General features: G+C 48.4%; 1 protein-coding gene across 1 annotated transcript in view; it reads left to right on the top strand.

Annotated features, from left to right (window-relative positions):
* The window catches only part of CSMD2 (CUB and Sushi multiple domains 2), a 579,918-nt gene that overhangs the window by 272,232 nt on the left and 288,788 nt on the right, over nucleotides 1-18,898 (top strand). The window contains exon 6 of the mRNA XM_033115124.1: nucleotides 6,414-6,526. Within this exon, the coding sequence (XP_032971015.1) occupies nucleotides 6,414-6,526 (113 nt within the window). The remainder of the gene's footprint in view (nucleotides 1-6,413; nucleotides 6,527-18,898) is intronic.

Below are 18,898 nucleotides of genomic sequence, written 5' to 3'. Positions count from 1 at the left end.
CTTAGAAAAAAAATAATTTTAACGAAACAACTACATCGTCAGCAAAGCTTCTATGGTAGGTGTCAGTAAACTCTTTCTGTAAAGCGTGAGATACGTATTTTTGGCTTTGTAGCTTCCAGTTTCTGTCACAACTACTCAACTCTGCCGTTGTAGCATGAAAGCAGAGGACATGTAAATGAATGAGCATGGTTGTGAGCCAATAAAACTTTATTTACAAACAGCCAGCATGCTGTAGGTACCCAACCCCTGGTTTTGTGGAAGCGGTTTGTCCTGTGTGCCAGGCAGTGTGCCGTGTTGCTGGACCTGCCAAGACAGAGAAGGCCCTGCGCTTCTGCTGTTGGTCTTATGGAGAGATTACCTTCTAGTCGGGAGATGGTCAAGCCAAAAGATGATTCCGATGTGGTGTGCCCAGTACAATGGCAGGGGCGTGTCCTTGGTGCAAAGGGGACACAGTAGAGGGAACTGCTCCACGTGTGGGCGCAGGGAGCGGGAGAGGTGGAGGAAAGGAGACATTTGGTTAGGTTTATGAGATTAGTAATATGTTCCGGGGTAGTCAGGTGGGACCACAGGGAAGAGCATTCCAGGGAGAGGGAACAGCACATGCAAAGGCATGGAGACATGAAAGTGTCCATGGCTCAAAGGGAGTGTCATTGGAAAGGCAAGGCATTAAAAAGTTTGGGCTTTATCCTCGAGCCAGTGGGCCTTCGCTGCTGGTTTTCCAGTAAGGCAGGGACTCGATCAGATCTCCCCACAGAGTATGGAAGGTGGACTGGATGTGGAGGGCAGGTCAGAAGGCTGTCTCTGTGGTCCCTGTGAGGAATGGTGATGGGTGGTGAGGTGGAGAAGACTTGGCCACAGCTGGCAAGGGGGTGAAGGGCAGGGAGGAGTTCAGGATGATGCCTGGGTTGGGTGACTGGTGGGATGGTGAGAATTATGGGGACAGAGCACTAAGAGCAGGAATGATTGAGGGGAAGCTTTGGTTTGTTGAGAGCATAAGAAACAACCCCAAACACATATAAGTAGGTATCCAGGAGTTGAATCTCCATAGGCCGGCTCAGGTGTCTCGGAGCTGCCTGCCCAAGTCGGATGGGTAGGCACTGCTGGGAACAAGAGCCTTGGGAGGCCAAAGGGCCTCTTTCCAAGATAAGGCTGGAGACTCGGGGACTGCAGCAGCCCATATTTCAAACAGACTTGCTTTCATCCCAGGCATTCACCCAGTTCCTGGAACATGTGTACCATTGTGGGTTTGCCTTGGGAAAAGGGCTTATCTTGACATGACAAGAGTCCTAGGAATTTGGCTAAAGGAAAACATTGGTGATGAGAAAGAGTGTCAGGGTTGAGTCAGTACAGGCTGGCTTCAGGAGGAGAGGTAGCTTGGGTAGAAGGAAGCAGGAGTGGGCCTCCAATCAGGGCCTTGGTGCCCTTTGGCCCCCACCAGGACGTTTCCCTAGTTACATTATTGTGTCCTTTCCACCCCCCAGGGAGGAGCATAGAGGGCAGGGGGGGAAGGGAAGGCGGCTTGGGAGTGGGGGTAGGGTGGCAAGCACCTCACATGTGTCATGTTCTCCCCAGCCAGCCTTGGGGATGGAGGGCTGGTTCATGCTTGGCCCTAGGATGCAGAGATGCTTGAACCCTGAGTCAGGTCCAGGCCATTGCACATAACTTAGTGAAGAGATAAAGCCCACAAGAGGTGCTCTGGGAGACAGCCGATGCTATCGGCCGAGCGCGGAGTCTGCACGGAGAAGGGGACATTGCCGCTGAATCCTGTAGATCATAGGCCTCACCGGGACTCCCCGTATCCAGGGAACCACAGGGCAGTGGCGAGCACAGTTCCTTCGCACAATGTGTGTGTGCTTGCTGAGTAAAGGAGTGAATGAGTATTCTCCTGAGGATGTCAGTTTTCAGGAACGCTGAGATTTAAACCCAGATCTAACATTCCTCCCCCTCAGCTTACAATTAGGCAGCACTTCCTTGTCCTCACTGTTGTCATCTTATGGAGGTGTCTCTCAGCACCCCAACATCCTGACTTTATGAGCAGAAGTACTTAAGCAATCCATGAAGTCTACACTGAGCTCTCCTATTACCAGGAGAAAAGCATAGCTCTTTCTGTGAAGAACTCAGAGCCACTTTTTCCATCAGCAACTACATGCATTAAACGGAGTGATTTTTTTTTAATCCTCCCCAAGCCAGAATCTATTAATGAAGCCCCATTTAACAGAAGTCAATTTACCAAAAAGAAAAAAATTGAGTGTAATTGCTTAAATACATTTTATGTTGTACTGCAGTAGCAATTTCCTGGGTGAACTTGGAATTCCCCAGGCCCCCCATCGTGAAGTTAATATGGACAGAAAGGTTTGAAGGGGAGAATCTCTCTTTGTGTTTCTTTCCTTTAATTATGATTCTAAGAGGGAGCAAAATTAAAGAGGATCCTGGGGGGAGCGGGGTGGGGAAGAACAGGAACAGAATGCAATTCAGCCTAAACCATTCCACTGCCTTCCTTCATGCCTGCATGTATGTGTCAGTACAATGCAGTGGCCGAGGACATCGGCTCCGAGTGGGATGCCACTTCACAGCTGTGTGACCTTGAGCAAGTTACCTAACCTCTCTGTGCAGCCAGGTAGTACAATGAGAAAGAGCGTGAAGAGCAGCAAATACAAAGGCCGAAACAGCAGTGTATGTTCCGGTTCACATAAGGTCTTCTATTTGTCTGGAGAATGGTGTGTGTATATGTGCACATGCACGCAGCGAGGGCAGGCAGGGCGGAGGCAGACCAGGAATGCTCCACTGGGAAAGTGACATTTGATCAAAGTCTTGGAGGAAGTGAGGGGGTGAGCCAGGTGGAGGAGGTCTGGGAGAAGTGCCAGCTAGCAGGCAGAGGGAATGTCAAGTGCAAAGGCCCTGAGACAGGAGCAGGCCTGGTCAGTTTTGAACAGCAAGGAGACCGTGTAGCTGGGGCATACAAAATAAAGAGAGGAGGAGAGGTGACGGCACACTGGTGTTTTTAAGGCCTGTTGGTCATTAGTGGCTTCTACTGTGAGGATTAGAACCGGAACCGTTAAAGATCTGTTTGTTTTTAATTAGCTCTGTTAAGGTACAATTTACATAAAATTGCCCTTTTTAAATGTACAGTTCTCAGAGCTTTGACAAATGTGTGCATCCCATATAACTGCCATCTCATTCAAGATATAAAATGTTTCCATCACGTCAGAAGGGTTCCCTGGACTTCTTCCCAGGCGATCCCCACCTGTACCTCTCTTCCCTAGCTCCGGCAACCACAAATCCGCTTTCTCTTACTGTAGATGAATTTCTTTCCAGAGTTTGATATAAATGGAATAGTACAGTATATACTCTTTCATCACCCAGCATAATGCTTTTGAGAGTCATCCATATTGTTTCATGTGTCAGTAGTTGTTCTTTTTATTGGAGGGTTTTGAGCAAGTCATAACACCATCTCCATGGTAGAATTTCTTGTGATGATTCTGACACAGAAGCCCCTAACTCTTTGATAGATGCCAAGAAAACTCTCCAGCGTGCTATGTTGATGTCCAAGGAGGCAGTTGCAGAACAGGGTAAAGATGCGTGGGCAACAAAGGGCCCCTGAGGTTAATCCTTGGAAATGAACAGCAAGATTCCCAGCAGTGAGTGAAGGTGGGGGAGAATGGGAGGGAGGTGGGAGATGACTCTTGGGGCTTCCCCAGTCTGTACAGTGGGGGGTTAAAGCAGACCCCAGCGCTGGGGAAGCCTTGCCAACTTCAGTGCCAACCTTGATCATGACTCCCATCCTGCTCTTGGGACCGTAGCACCTTCCCTTCGTTCCATTTTGCCTTACACAGCCTTTGGTTTTGAATTATTCAGGTAATTTCTCCCGCTTTTTACTTCCCTTATGTAAATATCCTCTAAGCTTTGTCGTTGAGATAGAATTGAATCTGGCCTGGGGCAAAAAATATCACCCACACTACTGTTTGTGGCTCCTTAGAAAACTTAAATGACTCAGCCTGTAATAAACTATTTTAAATGGGATCTGGTGAAATACAGTAATTGGCTTCTATAATAGCTCTTACCATAGCAATATGGGTTATATTCCTGGAGTTTAGTGTGTGTCAGCATTTTCATTATAGTAAAAACTCAATGTTGCAGGGTGTGAAGCGCCTCGGTTAGTTCTTCTGTTTAATATGTATTCATGGAGACCAACCATGCTGAATCTCTTCCGTTTGCCCTTTCAGATCTTCTCCCCTCCCTTTTCCACCTTATTCCATGCCTAGGAAGACTTAGTTGCATCACTATGCTCCCTTGCCCTCTGGTTTCCAATTGGGCTAGATCAACAGAAACATCAGCAGAAGATGCGAGGAGGGGAGGGAGGGGTGTGAGTTCCAGGTGTTCATTTCTTACTTCTTCCTGGTAGGATTTGCACAAGCTAGCTGTAGTCCTGACTGAAGATTTGGGTCTATGCAGTCCTCTCCTTCAGGGATAACATTCCTCAGTGGAAAGTAGTTTCCCCTTTGTAAAGAGTCCATTCATGAAACTCCTGGAATGATTCTTTTATGACTTTGCCAGCTGTTTTCTGCCAGAATCCTGACATGCCTGCTTTGTACCAAGCATTGTGGTAGGTGCCTGGTACAAAGATGAGAAATAAAAATGATGAGGCAGAAAATAGCGCCTGCCACTTACCAAGAGCTCTGCATTTGCCAGGGACCATGAGAAGGTCTTTTCTGTGCATTATCTCATTTAATCCTTGCAACTCTTTGAGGGAGAGGTTATTATTATCCCCATTTCATAGATGAATTAATGCACATTTGTGGAGATAACAGAGAGCTTCAGTAAGTTTTGTAAGATCACATAGCTGATCCCTCTGCACCCAAGCTTCTTCACCACCAGGTTACGCTGCCCTCTTTAAGGAGTTATCGTAGGGTGACACACACCTAGATAAGTGAATTCTAATTTGAATAAAATGCTGTGACATCACAGAAGAGGGCGAGGAAAATTATACTTACCGAGCTGGTATGTGTCAGGTACTGGGCTAGCTTCTCTGCCTGTGAAGACTCGTTTATTCCCACAAACTCTTCTGGGGCTGGTGTTATTCTCATTCTCAGAAAGGGTAAGTAACCTATCCTAGATTATGCTGGTGAAGCCCAGATCTGAACCCAAGTCCGTGTGGCTTCAAAGCCAGGGAGAGTAGGAAGAGCTTTCCTGAGGATGTGCTATCTGAGGGCACATGACGTCGTCTCCATGACATGGGTGGGCGGAGGGCTACTGGAAACTGTATTCCAGACAGAAAAGGCAAAGCCACAGAACAGGAGAGCGCACGGATTGCTTAGGAGACGTGAGCAGGGTGTCCAGGTGGGGGCTGCCCAGAGTGATGGTACCAAAGGGGAAGCATCAGGAGGTTTGTGGGTAGGAGGGCAGGGAAGACCCTGAGCGTCGAGCCAGCCAGGAGGCTGTGGGGCAGAGGAGAGAAGATGGAGGGGGTTCCTGGGGAACAAAGGAATGAGCAGAGCAAGGAGCTGCATCAAGAGCTTAGGCTGAGCGTGGCAGACAGGGCAGCGCTGAGCAGAGCCTATGCAAGCAGGGGAAGGTGGGAGGTTCAGAAGGCCAGTCTCGTGTAGGTGCAGAGAGCCCTGCAGGCACTTGTGCTCTGAGGAACTACAGGAGGAAAAGTCCGATTGACCTGGAAGTTGGCTCAAGATGGCAGTTGGCCAAGAGGCTGGGACAGTGACCAGTGATAGTGGGAGGTATCCTGGTGCCCCACAATCTGAGCTGGACTGGCTAGAACCCAGAAGAGGCTAATCCGAGAGATGAGGAGTGAGCTCAGCAGGCAGGGGGAGGAGACAGGAGACCATGGGCCGAGTAAGAGACCCCCAAATGGGCCGTCACATTGTGAAGGGCCACAGTGCCTGTACTGGCTGTGCAAGCCCTCACTTCTGACTCCTTAGAGGGCCCGTGGGGCTTGCTGGGGGGTAGCTGGACCTCAGCCTGGGAATGGGGTGTTGAACCTCTGCTGGAGAGCTGAGCACTGGTCCTCCACACGGGGTCTGGGCCTTGCTGGGGCCTCTGGATCTCTTCTGGGAGTGGGTATGTGGACATCTGCTGGTGTGTATGTACGAGGGGGTACTCTGCTGGGAGGGCTGCACCTCTCTGCTGGGGATCTGGTCCTCTGCTCCAGACCTGGAGGATCCACGCCCTCCTTGGGGCATCTCAGGGAAAAGGAGCAGTGGGAAGAGCCCCTGGAGGAGCTACCTCAAGCTGCACAGGCCCCAGGCTACTGCAGGGCGGCTGGGCCAGCACAGCCCTTCCTTCCCGTTGCAGTCCTGGGAGGACGCCCTAGCATGTGTGGGAAGAAGCGAGACTTCTGGATGCCCATTCCCCTGTCCCAGCTATCTGTGGTCCCTGACCCTGCCCATTTCCTGTCCCTGCAGGTTCACTGGAGCCAGCCTCCCAGCCCCTGTCATCAGCAGCAAGAACTGGCTGCGGCTGCACTTCACGTCGGATGGCAACCACCGGCAGCGCGGCTTCAGCGCCCAATACCAAGGTAGGCAGGCCCCGGGCTGCCATGCTTCATCAGTGGGTGGCAGAGGTGACCCCTGGGGGCTCATCTTATCCCAGACTGGGTCTGGTGTGGCTTTAGGGCCTCTGATGTCTCAGAGGTCTGCTTATCTGCCATTGTGGTCTGTTGCCCAACAGTGGGACACTTCTCGAATTGTGTAGGCCTGTAGGCCGAGCGGCCCCTCTTCAGGCCAGGCTAGTTATAATAGTTAACACTGTGCTTTCGCAGAGCCAGGCGTGTGCTAAGCACTTGATGAGCTTCATCTCATTTAACCCTCATCATTACCCTGCGTGCAAATAGTGTCATCACTCCCGTTTCATGGACAAGGAAGCTGAGGTCCAGAGATATTAAGCCAGTTTCTGAAGGCCCTCAGAACTCCTGCCTTTTGAGTCCAGAGTTCATCCTCTTAACCACCAGCCTTTAGCCTACCCCAGCCTAAAGCCGGAGAGCAGCCCGCATTGCAAATCTCTTTCATTTAATGTAGAACACAAATGTATTACAAACATAAGCAAAATAACTTTGGGGAGCTTAGATGCTCAAATCTGTGAAGAGCCATCTCGTGGCTCGAGGTCAGACCAGGAATGGCGGTGGAATTTGCAGGTAAACCGATTCCTGCTCTAATCATGAAGAATTTCCTACCCGCAAGAGCCACCTATAAAAAGGATCGGGTGAACTCTGAAGCGGGGAGCTCTTCACACCCGGAGGAGGACCAAACACCAAGGAATGGATGGGAGTAGACGACGACATTCCTTTCAACTTTGAGTGTATGCATTCAACGTACATGAAAATGATAGACATAAACACCAAAGGCTGGCCTCATAACTTGCCTTTAATGGTCACCAATTATTAATTGATGTTGGTTCTAATTGATTCGATAATGAACTTGGATTGCACACCTATTAAGTATCAGGCCCTGTATGAGGCCCTGAGGGGGGAAAAAAAGAGGAGTGGGCCTAACATTGTGAGAGGGTGAGCGAGTGAGGCAGTGAGGGAGGTCAGTCAGCACGCATAGGACAGAGAGAGTACTGGCCTCCTCGAGAGTGAAACGTGAACTGTATTCACTGTCCCACGGCCACGGGTGTCCGATCTCGGCAGCTTGTCCCTGCAGCCCCACCTCGGAGGCGCCGAGGTTCAGGCCGGGCCGCACAGCGCACCGCCCACCCCAGAGGCGGCACAGGCACCACGGAGCCCCTGCCACGCGGCCCCTGGGCCAGGCTTTCTGTCTGGAAACTGGGATAAAAGCAGCGCTGGAGGCAGAAGCCTTACCTTTCAAATCTGAACCTTTTATGAGCGGCCTCATTTCCTCAGCCTTGGGTCGTCGGATACCTTTGAAATATTTAAAAAATAAACAAGAAACCCACCTGTTCTGACGAGCTTCACAAAGCCTCCGTCCGAGAGCTTTCCTGGAGACGTTTTTTTCCACCCCTGAGGTTGGGCCTTTGTGGAGGTGAAGCGCCTGTCTGGACCTTTCCATGTGTTTTTCAAAATAGAAAAGCAGAAAGGAATGTTATCATGTCATCTGATTAAATAGGTGCCGGGTGTTTCTCATATTTCAAGTTACCGAAGGCCCAGTTGTCATGGTCATAGGTTAAGGTTTGGTGCCAGACAATGGGCAATGAGAACGCAGACCAAGAAGGCTCTGGAAGGTCGGGAGCACACATGGGTTGCACACCTACTGTGCGCCAGCTCCCGTACTAGGCACTATGCGTGTATTGCCCCATTTGAGTTTCCCCACACCGCAGTGGCAAATGTGTTTTTAATTCCCATTTTTCAGCTGACCGAGCTGAGACTCAGGGAGGTTGTGTAACTAGCCCCACATACAAAGGTCAAGCAGACTATGAGTGGCAAAGCTCAAGTTCATTCGCAGGCCTTTGTGCGTTTTCTGCAAAATCACAGGACCTTTTCTGACGGTGCTTTCCTATTTGACTGGTAGCTCCTAAACTTTGTTTTGTTAATCTCCCCCACTGTTAAAAAAATACATTTTCCATCACAACCCAGTACACACATATATCTGTAGAACTAAAAGGAAAATGTCACCCAGTGGTATTTACCGGACGAAACGTGATGCACTCTGAAAATTTCTTTTCCGATTTTTAATGTTAGTTGCAACCCGTAAATGAATTTCTGGAGCAGGCAACAACCCACAACCTGAAAAGCTGTTTTGCCTACGAACCTCTCAGGAGGAGGCCCTATCCTGCCCTCTCTCTGTCTCCCTCAATGCAGCCCAGAAGGGGGTTTGCACTTTCAGGTGTGCCAGTGTTTACGGAGGGCTTTCTACGTCTTAGGCACTTGACATATACCACGTCTTTCCGTCCTCACAGCATCTGTGTGACTAGGTGCCACCATTAGCCCCGCGTGCAGGTGAGAAAGGAGAGGTGCAGAGAGGGTCTGCAGTGGGCTCAAGGCCTCGTCTGTACTATGTGGGAGCCAGGGTTGGAACCCCGACCATGTTTCCCTGCATCTGGCACGTGATAGACCGTGGTGGGAGCTGATTGTGTAACCAGTGATTCACCCCGGGGCCTTCTTTTCTTTAGTTTTGTTCCCGACTGGGGGCACATAGTGCAAAGATATACACTAATCATCTAGTAAGTCAGTCAGTCGGTAGCTCCATCAAGCAGGGTTTCTCCTCCTCAGCACCACTGCCATTGGGGCCTGGATAATTCTGTGTTGTGGGGACTATCCTATGCAGTGTAGGGTGTCTAGCAGCACCCCTGGCCTCTACCCACTAAGATGCTAGATGCCAGTAGCCACCCCCCCACCACCACACACACACATAATCATGATGACCAAAAAGTCGCCAGACATTGCCAAGTGTCCCCTGTGTGCAAAATCAACCCTGCCTGAGAAGCACTGCTCTACAGGAATGAAAACTTTGGAACCGTTAAACACCAATCTAAGTTTTCCTGCTTGCAGATTCCATCCAAAAGAGTGACAGAGATAGGTTTCAGTCAGGGATATGGCAGGAGACAGGGCCTACTGCATGGCATTCACTGAAAGGTTAGTGAAGGGACCCATTTCAGAGGGGAGGGTGGGATTAAAGGAGCCCATGGGATGATGAGGCCCCCACAGATTAAACAGCAGGGCCACCTTCACTATGCTGGGGAAAGGGTCAGGGGAGGAAGTAGTGAGCGCTGGAGCCATTGACGAGGGGCCGCGTGGCAGGAAGTAGTGAGCGCTGGAGCCATTGACGAGGGGCTGTGTGGCAGAACTCAGGAGCCTGACCACTGCCAACCCACAGTGCAGGAAGAGGGAGCCCCGAGAATCAGGAACCAGATCTCTCCCTCCTGCCTCCCTCACGTCTGCTGTGTCTTCCTCCTGCCAACCCCTCAGGAAGCCAGGAACAAATGAACAGAGGTCCTGCTCTGGCCTGCTCTGTGCCCTGGGAGGCCGACTGGCTCTACCAACAGTGTCCCTTGTTCTCCAGCAGTCCACAGAGATGAGCTCCGGGGGCACAGAGCAGGACAGAGAAGTTTGAAGAATGGACCTGAGGAGTCACCAGCGCAGGATCAGTTTCACCCGTGCTCACCTGTATGACTTGAGTCTCAAGTGACGTACGGCACTTCAAAGAGCTAATAATGACCGAGTCCTAATTGTGTCGATGGGTACGTCATCCCAGAGAAACAAAAACTAAATTAATAAATAAGTAATCTACAACATAGCACATTCCATTCTTGCCTCAGCCCAATCAGAATTTAGGGTTGTTCGTGGCCAGACACAATTTTAACTAATCCCACGGGGTATCAAAGGATCTGAATTCTAGTGTGGCTGTGCCTCTAGCTGGCTGTCGGAAGATGGGAAATTGTATGTAATTTCACAAGTATTTTCTGTGTGACAACTGGTATGTGATAGCATAGAAAGATGAACACGGCCCGACCAGTATCTACTCTCAAGGAGAACAGGTTAAATAAAGAGGGGAACAAGCACAGATCTATAACTTCTGTACGGCATGATAAGAGCTATAATTGAGGCCCGATGAAGAAGTCTAGGCCTAGAGATAAAGGAGCAATTAGTTTTGCTGGAGGCACTTAAGGAAAGCCAAAAAAGGATCCATAAAAGAATGGCAGTGACTTCAATGTGGGTCTCAAAAAGATGCCTGACAGACAAAAGAAAGAATCATTCCAGGTAGAGGGAAGGCGAGAAAGCATGCAAGTGCTCGGTTACAACGTCCACACATATTTCCGTGTCTCTAGAGCAGAGATCTGCAAAGCACAGTGCACAGGCCGGATCCAGCCCTCTGCCTGTTTCGTTCGTGTCCTCGAGCTAAGAATAGGTTTTCCATTTTTAAACAGTTGGAGGGAAAAATATCAAAAGAAGAAGCTTTCATGACACGATGGAACTTGTATCAAATTCAAATTTCAGTGTCCATAAATAAGGGTTTATGGGAAGACAGCTTTGCTCGGTGGCTGCTTTAGCGTCCCCATGGCAGGCCTGAGCAGTGTGCAACTGAGACAGACGACCCCCTGCCGGATATATTTACTACAGGCCGCTTGCAGAACACATTTGCAGAGCCAGAGCGCAGGCTACAGTCTAGCTTAAAGGTAAGGAGCGGAGGGTAGCGAGGCCTGAGGCCAGAGGTCAGGTAGGACTCCGTGCAAAGCAGCAGTGAGGTTGGGTTTCATTCCGCGGGTGATGGGCACTGATCAGAAGTTGTTAACAAGAGAGGAGATGTGATCACATTTTCATTTTAGAAAGCTCTCTGCCTGCCCTAGCATGAAACTTGGGAGACCAGGGAGGAGTCTTGGAAAATTGGATGAGGACCAGAGTGTAGGCAGGAGCCGTGGAGATGGAGAGGACACAGACAGACCAGATGAGAGCTTCTCATGGTGCGTCACACTGGACTTGTGACCAGTTCATTTGCGAGGGAGAGGGGATGGGGGAAGGAGGTGAATCTTAGTTTTCTGGCTTGAGTAAGTGAGTAAAACTGATACTATTAACCAGGACGGTCTCGAGCAGAGGCAGAGGGGGATGAATTTTGTTTGGGACCCATTGATTCTGGGGTGGTAGTGTGGTATCAGGGTGAGAGACTATCTGCTAGGTAGCTGGCTATTCTGCTGGTCTGTGGCTCAGAGAAGAAGGGGTTGGGCTAGAAACAGAGATATGAAAGGTTCGAAGCAGAATAAAGGTAGAGACCACCAGTCCTCTCCTAGCTCAGGGGTCCTCCACATGTGTATAACATGAGAGGAGTGGACCAAAAGAGAGGGTTTCCTTAGTGGGTTCTTGGAGGTCCAGGGTTTCTCCCAGCAGCTGTTTTGATAGGGGCTGAGAGGTGGGAGGGACCCCAGGTTTCCACCCAGCTGCAACCAGCACAGTTTCTCTTTGACCTATGTAGCGGGCATTTACCTAAGAGTGTTAAAATGATAGGTTCCTGTACCTAAAGTGTTCGGGAACCCCCGGACTTGATGTTCCTGTAAGGTTCCTCCGAGTTCTGGAAGACCACCGAGCTTGTGTAATCAATCCCTCTGCTCTCAGGCGAGGAATATTTCCAGTCTTTCTCAGAGTGTGAATTGCTGTCTTGGTTTTTCCAAGCCTTCAAGGAATCACAGTGAGAAGAACCTTTCTTACATGCCCCCAGTGGCCAATGATCACAGCTGGTGAGGGGCTTCCCTGGCAGGGAGGACAGCACCCCTCTCTACTGCCCTCCTCGTCTGTAGAGAGAGAATAATATTAACCCCACAGGGCTACTGAAAATCAGACGAGATCCTGGTAACATATCTGGCACATGGTAGGTGCTCAGGAAACAGAACTACAAGGCCTCCCACCCCACCATTGACCTTGACTCCTATTTTATGGGGAAACCATGTGAGAGCAGTGAGAGCGAACTGGTGGCGCTGGCTGCTCCTTAGACATGTTCCCTCTGCCTGCCACTGTGACCTGATAATCCTCACCTACTGCCCGCCCCGCCCTTCAGCCAAATCCTAGCCTGGCCCTGCTGTCCCTCTCACTGTCTCTCTTGTCAAGTCTACCCTGGTGACCAGGAGATGGACGATATTCTACAGTGAAAGCCTTTGGCTCATCTTTCTAGAAGTCCTGCTCTGAGTCTCAGTCGTCTGCAGAATAAACTTTTCTATGTGAAAACAGTTTGTATTTGCTGAGCTGCTTGAAGCTTTTTATAGTGTCTACCTAGCTGAAGCATCTGTTTTCCACATGTTGTGTTCTTGCTTGTGACTGACCCAGAGTCTCGGACCAGAGCAAAAGTGCCTCAGGCATCCCGTGGTCGAAGCTCTGACTCTTCTGTCCTCTTCTTATTGGCCTGCGGAGCTGCCACTCTTACCAGCCTCATTTGCAGGTTCTCCAGCGGGCTTTGCAGGGTTGTTGCTACCTGGCTCAGGAGCCCAGGGCCAGATGTCCACAAAACGAGGCTTCTGAGTTCAATCAAGAATGAGCCTGAACTGAAAAGTGAGCATGAACACAAAACACAGTACCCCTCACCTCCCCAGTGGGTATAATCCATTCCTTTTGCCAGGAAATGAATTCAAAGCACATGTTCTTCTAAAAGTTGGTCGTTAAACCATCTGGTCATCCAACTATTATTGGAAACCTTCTGCATGCCTGGCTCTGTGTCACTCACAGGATACAGACAGAGCAGCTCATGGGACAGATTGCTAGGGGACCACGACATGACGTTGCGGTGCATGAAGGTGTGAGTGCAGGCTTGAGCGGGCGTTGACGTCTCCCTGTGATGTAGAGACAGCCACAGGCAGCAGATGACCTTTGAGTGAGACCTTGACCAACAAGAGGCAGCTAAGAGGAGAAGAGAGAGAAGAACATTTCAGGGAGAGAGAACAGCGTCTCAAAAGCGACTGAAACCCGTAACCAATGGCCATAGGATTCCCTTGCACATCTTTCTTCCAGTCCTTTTCTCCAGCTGACTTATCAGAAGTTGCTTGTGAAGACCACTGCATGATCCATTAATAATGGCAAAGCACTATTCTGGAAATTAAACATGCCACCCCACGCTGCCGCCCAGGTCCCGTGGCAGGGTCCTTCTCTTCTTTAGGAACTCCAGTAGCTACGCGTTTTGCTGTGGCTACCCAAGAAGGCCCACCAGCAGCAACCAACAGAGCACTTCTTACAGCCTATGTTGGGTTGATGATTCCTTTTTCCAACATATTCAAAAAACCAGCCAGCAGGGTGCATATCCAGCTCCTGAGGAACTTTGCATAAATTTCTCAACTATGAATAATCCTTCAACACCTGCATCCTTAGCAATGGTCGTTGCCAGAATGCTGAGTGATCTTTCAATGATTTCTGTACTGATTTTTTACTCTTCATGCGCTACAGCAGTGAATCCAAGTCTGAAATGCACCAAAGCAAAGCACCTAGACGATGGCTTTTTTCAACAGCAGTGCTTGTAGCATTCAATGCATCTATGACTATTTCTTTTCCTTCTCTTTCATGTCACTTGTCCTAGCCATCTTCAGCACAATGACTCTGTCTGATGTTTCACCAGATGTTCATTTAGTTGTTTTCTGTCCCTATCACTAGTCATAATGTTCTAACTGCTCAATGGTTTCTTTCTTTTTTCTTTCTTTTTTTTTGATGAACTTAAATTTTTTATTCTGTATTCTGTAGCATATATGTGTTGTGCGTTTTTTTATTAGTTTCAGGTGTACAAAACAATGTAATAGTTAGACATTATACCCTTCACACAGTGACAACCCCCCTCCACCATTCTACTACCCCTTTGACGTCATATATAGCTGCTATAGTTCCACTGACTCTATTCCCTATGCTGTACTCCACATCCTGTGACTATATATATATATATATATATATATATATATATATATATATATATATATAATTATAGTTGACATTCAGTATTATTCAGCTTCAGCTTCAGGTGTACAGTGCAGTGGCCAGACACCTACAGCATCCCCGAAATGGTCTCCTTAATAAGACGAGTGTCCATCTGACACCCTACAAAATCTTTACAACATTATTGATTATATTCCCCAAACTGTCTTTCGTATCCCAGTGGCAATATTGTGGTTCCTGACTGTGCTTTCTAATCCCCTCACCTTCCCCCTTATCCCCACCCTCCCCTCCCATCTAGCAACCCTCAGTTTTTTCTCTATGTCTCTGAGACTGTTTCTGATTAGTTCATTCACTTATTCTTTTCTTTAGATTCCGCATATAAGTGAGATAATATAGTATTTGTCTTTCTCTGTCTGACTTACTTCACTTAGCATAATGTTCTCTACGTCCATCCATATCGTTGCAAATGGTAAGGTCTCATTCTTCTTAATGGCCGAGTAATATTCCATTGTATAAATGTACGACAGTTTCTTAATCCAGTCATTTACTGATGGGCATTTTGGTTCTTTCCATGTCTTGGCTATTGTGAATAGTGCTGCAACAAACATAGGGGTGCATAAATTTTTTGAATTAGTGTTTTGGATTTCTCTGGATAGATACCTAAGAGTGGAATTGCTGGATCATAAGATAGTTCCATTTCCTAAAATCAGACAAAGACATTACAAAAAAAGAAAATTGCAAGCCGATATCCCTAATGAACATAGATGCAAAAATCCTCAACAAAATATTAGCAAACAGAATTCAGCAATACATTAAAAAGATCATAGACCACAATCAAGTGGGATTCATTCTGGGTATGCAAAGTTGGTTCAATATCTGCAAATCAATTAATGTGACATACCACATTAACAAAATGAAGAATAAAAATCATATGGTCATATCAATAGATGCAGAAAAAGCCTTTGACAAAATCCAGCAGCCATTTATGATAAAAACTCTTAAGAAAGCGGGAATAGAAAAATCATATCTCAATATAATACAGACCATATATGATAAACCCTCAGCTAACATCATACTTAATGGGGAAAAGCTAAAACCATTCCCCTTAAGATCAGGAACAAGACAAGGTTGCCCACTTTCTCCACTTTTATTCAACACAGTTCTGGAAGATCTGGCCACAGCATTCAGACAAGAAGAAGAAGTAAAAGGCATCCAAATTGGTAAGGAGGAAGTAACCTGGTTCCTTGAGTGTGTTTCTCAACTTGAATCTTGCCACCTTTTCCTTGTAAGAATGTGGCATCATCGGCATCATCTTGGGTCACAATAACCTCTCCGACTTTTCTTAAGTCATGAAGTGAAATATCTTAAAGATTTAGAGTCCAGCTCTCTTTTCCAAACCCCTCACCACGAGTAGCACCAGCTTTGTTGCTTCTTTCTGGGACACCAAAACCTGGAGCTTAGACTGCTGTAACCGTAAGCCAACCATCTTTTATCCTCTTTGAAATGAGTGTACTGAGAGCGTCCTCACCTATGACAACCAGAGTCTTTCATTGAGACTCGGCAATTTCAAGAGTGGGTACAATGGACTGGACCCTGGAAATCCTAGGTAGCCTGGCATTTCCATTTCTGAACTTTTGTTGTATCATTCAAGTAGGGGGCTATGGAATCTTAGCTGAATTCTGGGCCTCAGTTCCAAATTCATCATTCAGTGTTTTTCTGTCCTGGGTTGTAAGGACAGCCTCCAGACCCTTGTGATTACATCAGAAGTGATATTGCTGATTTCTCTGTCTCCATTCGCAGAAACTATGGCAAAATGAGCAGTCTCTTCAGGGGTTATCATGGATTTAAGCTTCTTCTTCAGTTCAGCAGTTACAGCATCAACAGGCAACATCACAGAGTTTTTTTTTGTTTTATTTCCACTGGATTAACACCTTTGCTAATCTTCTTGAAGCCTCCTATGGCAATGGGGCCTGTCATTACAGGAACAGTTGGTGGTACTAGCCTCTTCATTTGTGTGCACAACATCTTGATCAAATCTGGTGCAATGGTTTTATGTTTCTCCCCTAAGTCAACTGATCTGGCAACAGACGCCTCGTCTTTTGTTGCTCTTAGGCTTCCCCAGCTCTGTTTCATAGCCACAGTTCTTCCCACTGTGCTTCTCCAGAGTGAGGGCTTTGGCATCTGCTAGGAGGTCGGTACCTGGAAGCATTAGGTCTTAGGCATCTGCACTGAATTTTACATCTTTGGCATCAGTCTGAGTAAGATGAGGAGCCAGCATGCTAGACACCTTTGTCGAGCAAAGGACTGTGGGTAATCGAAGCATTTCTGCAGGGCTGGTGGCCTTGCTGGGAGACATGTCCTCAGTGACAAAGGGGGACAGATCTGACAAGTTTTCAAAGGGAAGATCAGATTTCAGCTTTTAAAAATTACCCTCTGCAACATTTTTAAAGATGGGTTAGCATGAATCAGTGAACAAAATCCAAGCAAAAAAGGATGAGTTTATGGCAGGAGTGGCTTAGAACATTGAAAAAAGGCTACATATTGGGCACATTTTCGAAGGTTGAATGAACTGGATTTGGTGAAGGAGTGGCTGTGTGGGGAAATGAAGAGATGCCAAGTAGTGGGGAAAGGGGAGTGCTCAGGGTTAACGGAGGGGCTCCCCCTTAGCGAGGGAAAGGCTGAATCCGTTGGGATGGGAACAAACTGCACGTGCTACCACTTCATGATTCCCAGAGCCTTGGAGACAGGTCAGGCCTCCTTCTCTTTCCTCCACTAACAGGTCCTTGTCCCCTGCTAGCTCTGCCCAATAACTCACGATGCAGACTGGAGAGGCATTTGTATTGCCAGATTCTTCTAGCTAAATGTGTACCATGTGTCCCGCTAACCTTTACAACAGCGGGGAAATGTCTTGTAATTAACCAGAATATAAAGGATGAATGGAGCAGCCTGGCAGTCTCCTGTAGTCATTATCATTCGGAAGAGATGAATGTACCTAGGAAGATTTCCATCAACCCGTTAAAGCCAGCACTCTTCTCTTGGGAGTCCTGACTTTGTTCACATACAGTGCAAAAGCATGAATGAGTGTGAATTGTATTTTGCATGTGAATACTTGTCGGCATGGGTACACAAGTGCACAAGTGTTTCTTGTGGGTGTGCTTGTTGTGGACATGAGTGTGTATGTATGCATGGATATGTGTGCATCGGGGGTGTGCATTCAAGTGTAGCTGGAACCATGGAGCCGGCTCCAGGCTCCATTTCATCTCTAGTGCCTCAGTGGTTCCAGCATCCTTTTAGAGACCAGTACCACAGTATGATATCATCAGCCCTACACTGGTGGGCGTTCCATGAATGAATGAATGAATGAATGAATGAATGAATGCAAACAACATGAGTGAACACATCCCGGAATGTTCTAGGTCCTTGCTATTTGGGTTTTCATTGCGGATTGGGTCAGTCAGTGGTACCCTGTGGAGATCTAGAGGGAGACGTGCCCTTGTTCTCGGAGCCTTCACACCCCGTCTTCCCTGGTCTGTCAAGCTAAGTCTTCCATGAGCTCCTATGGTGGCTCATTTCCCATGGCGCTCCCCATTGCATGATCACTCAGCCCCGCTTGGTCAGACTGTTTAAAAGACAAATTAGCTGTATGTCATCAGGGTGTGAGCGATTCCCTGGGGTTGCTCAGACACTGAGGGCTCAGCCTGTGGAGGTGGCTTCTTGATGCTGATCCCCCTGGATGTGGGTCTCGCCCAAAGCTTCCTGCCCGGCCCACCACACTTTCCTGATCCATTCATCAGCGATGGTGCAGACCCACCGTGGGTTCCACCTTCCCTGAGCCCGGGCCTGGCCAGCTAGGCCTAGACACACACCTCTTAGAGAATGTATTGTTGGTAGAAGGAACCCCTGCCCATGGAGCTGTGGCCTTGCATTCTCCAGGCTGCTGTTTGCTGCCCAGAGACCACATGGCGACACAACCTCTCAGACCCCGCTAAGAGGAGTAAACAGTCACAATGTTTCTACGTCATCAAGGAGCCCCCTGTAGTTTCTCAGGTCCTTTCTCATTCAGTTCTTCTCATCACCTTAACAAACTCTGTCCTGTGTAACTGGTATAGAGGAAAGGAAGGAGAACAGAAGTTAGTTCCTGCTTGGGGCAGGTGACGATGGCATCTACTGCTAAAAGTGGCCCAAGGAAGATGAAGCACTAATCTGTCAGCTTAGCCAGCCCTCTTTGAGGAGGATGATTAGACAGGATGGACACAGAAATCGGAAGGATTCTTTCTGGGGTCCCAAAACGGGAGGGTAGCAGGAACCTCTTCCCATTGTAACCTTCAGAAGACAAGAAGAAGGGCTCTCTCTTAGCCACACCCTCTTGTCCACCTGCATCCCACGATCCCCCTTCAGCAGTTACAAGGAAACCCCAACCAGCATTTGCCCCTGGGAATAGCATCCATGGTGCCCTGGCCCCCTGCCCCACCCATTTCCTCCAGTGGACACTACAACCTGCAACTAGGGGATTGGCCTGGTGCCCTAAGCCATCTCCACAGCCCTGACCACGAATGGACCATGCTGGGTCATAGAGACCCGCCTCTCCACCCCTGCCCC

Source organism: Rhinolophus ferrumequinum, chromosome 9, assembly GCF_004115265.2.
Source record: "Rhinolophus ferrumequinum isolate MPI-CBG mRhiFer1 chromosome 9, mRhiFer1_v1.p, whole genome shotgun sequence".
Classification (NCBI taxonomy): Eukaryota; Metazoa; Chordata; class Mammalia; order Chiroptera; family Rhinolophidae; genus Rhinolophus; species Rhinolophus ferrumequinum.
This window is presented reverse-complemented; position numbering and strand designations above follow the sequence as displayed.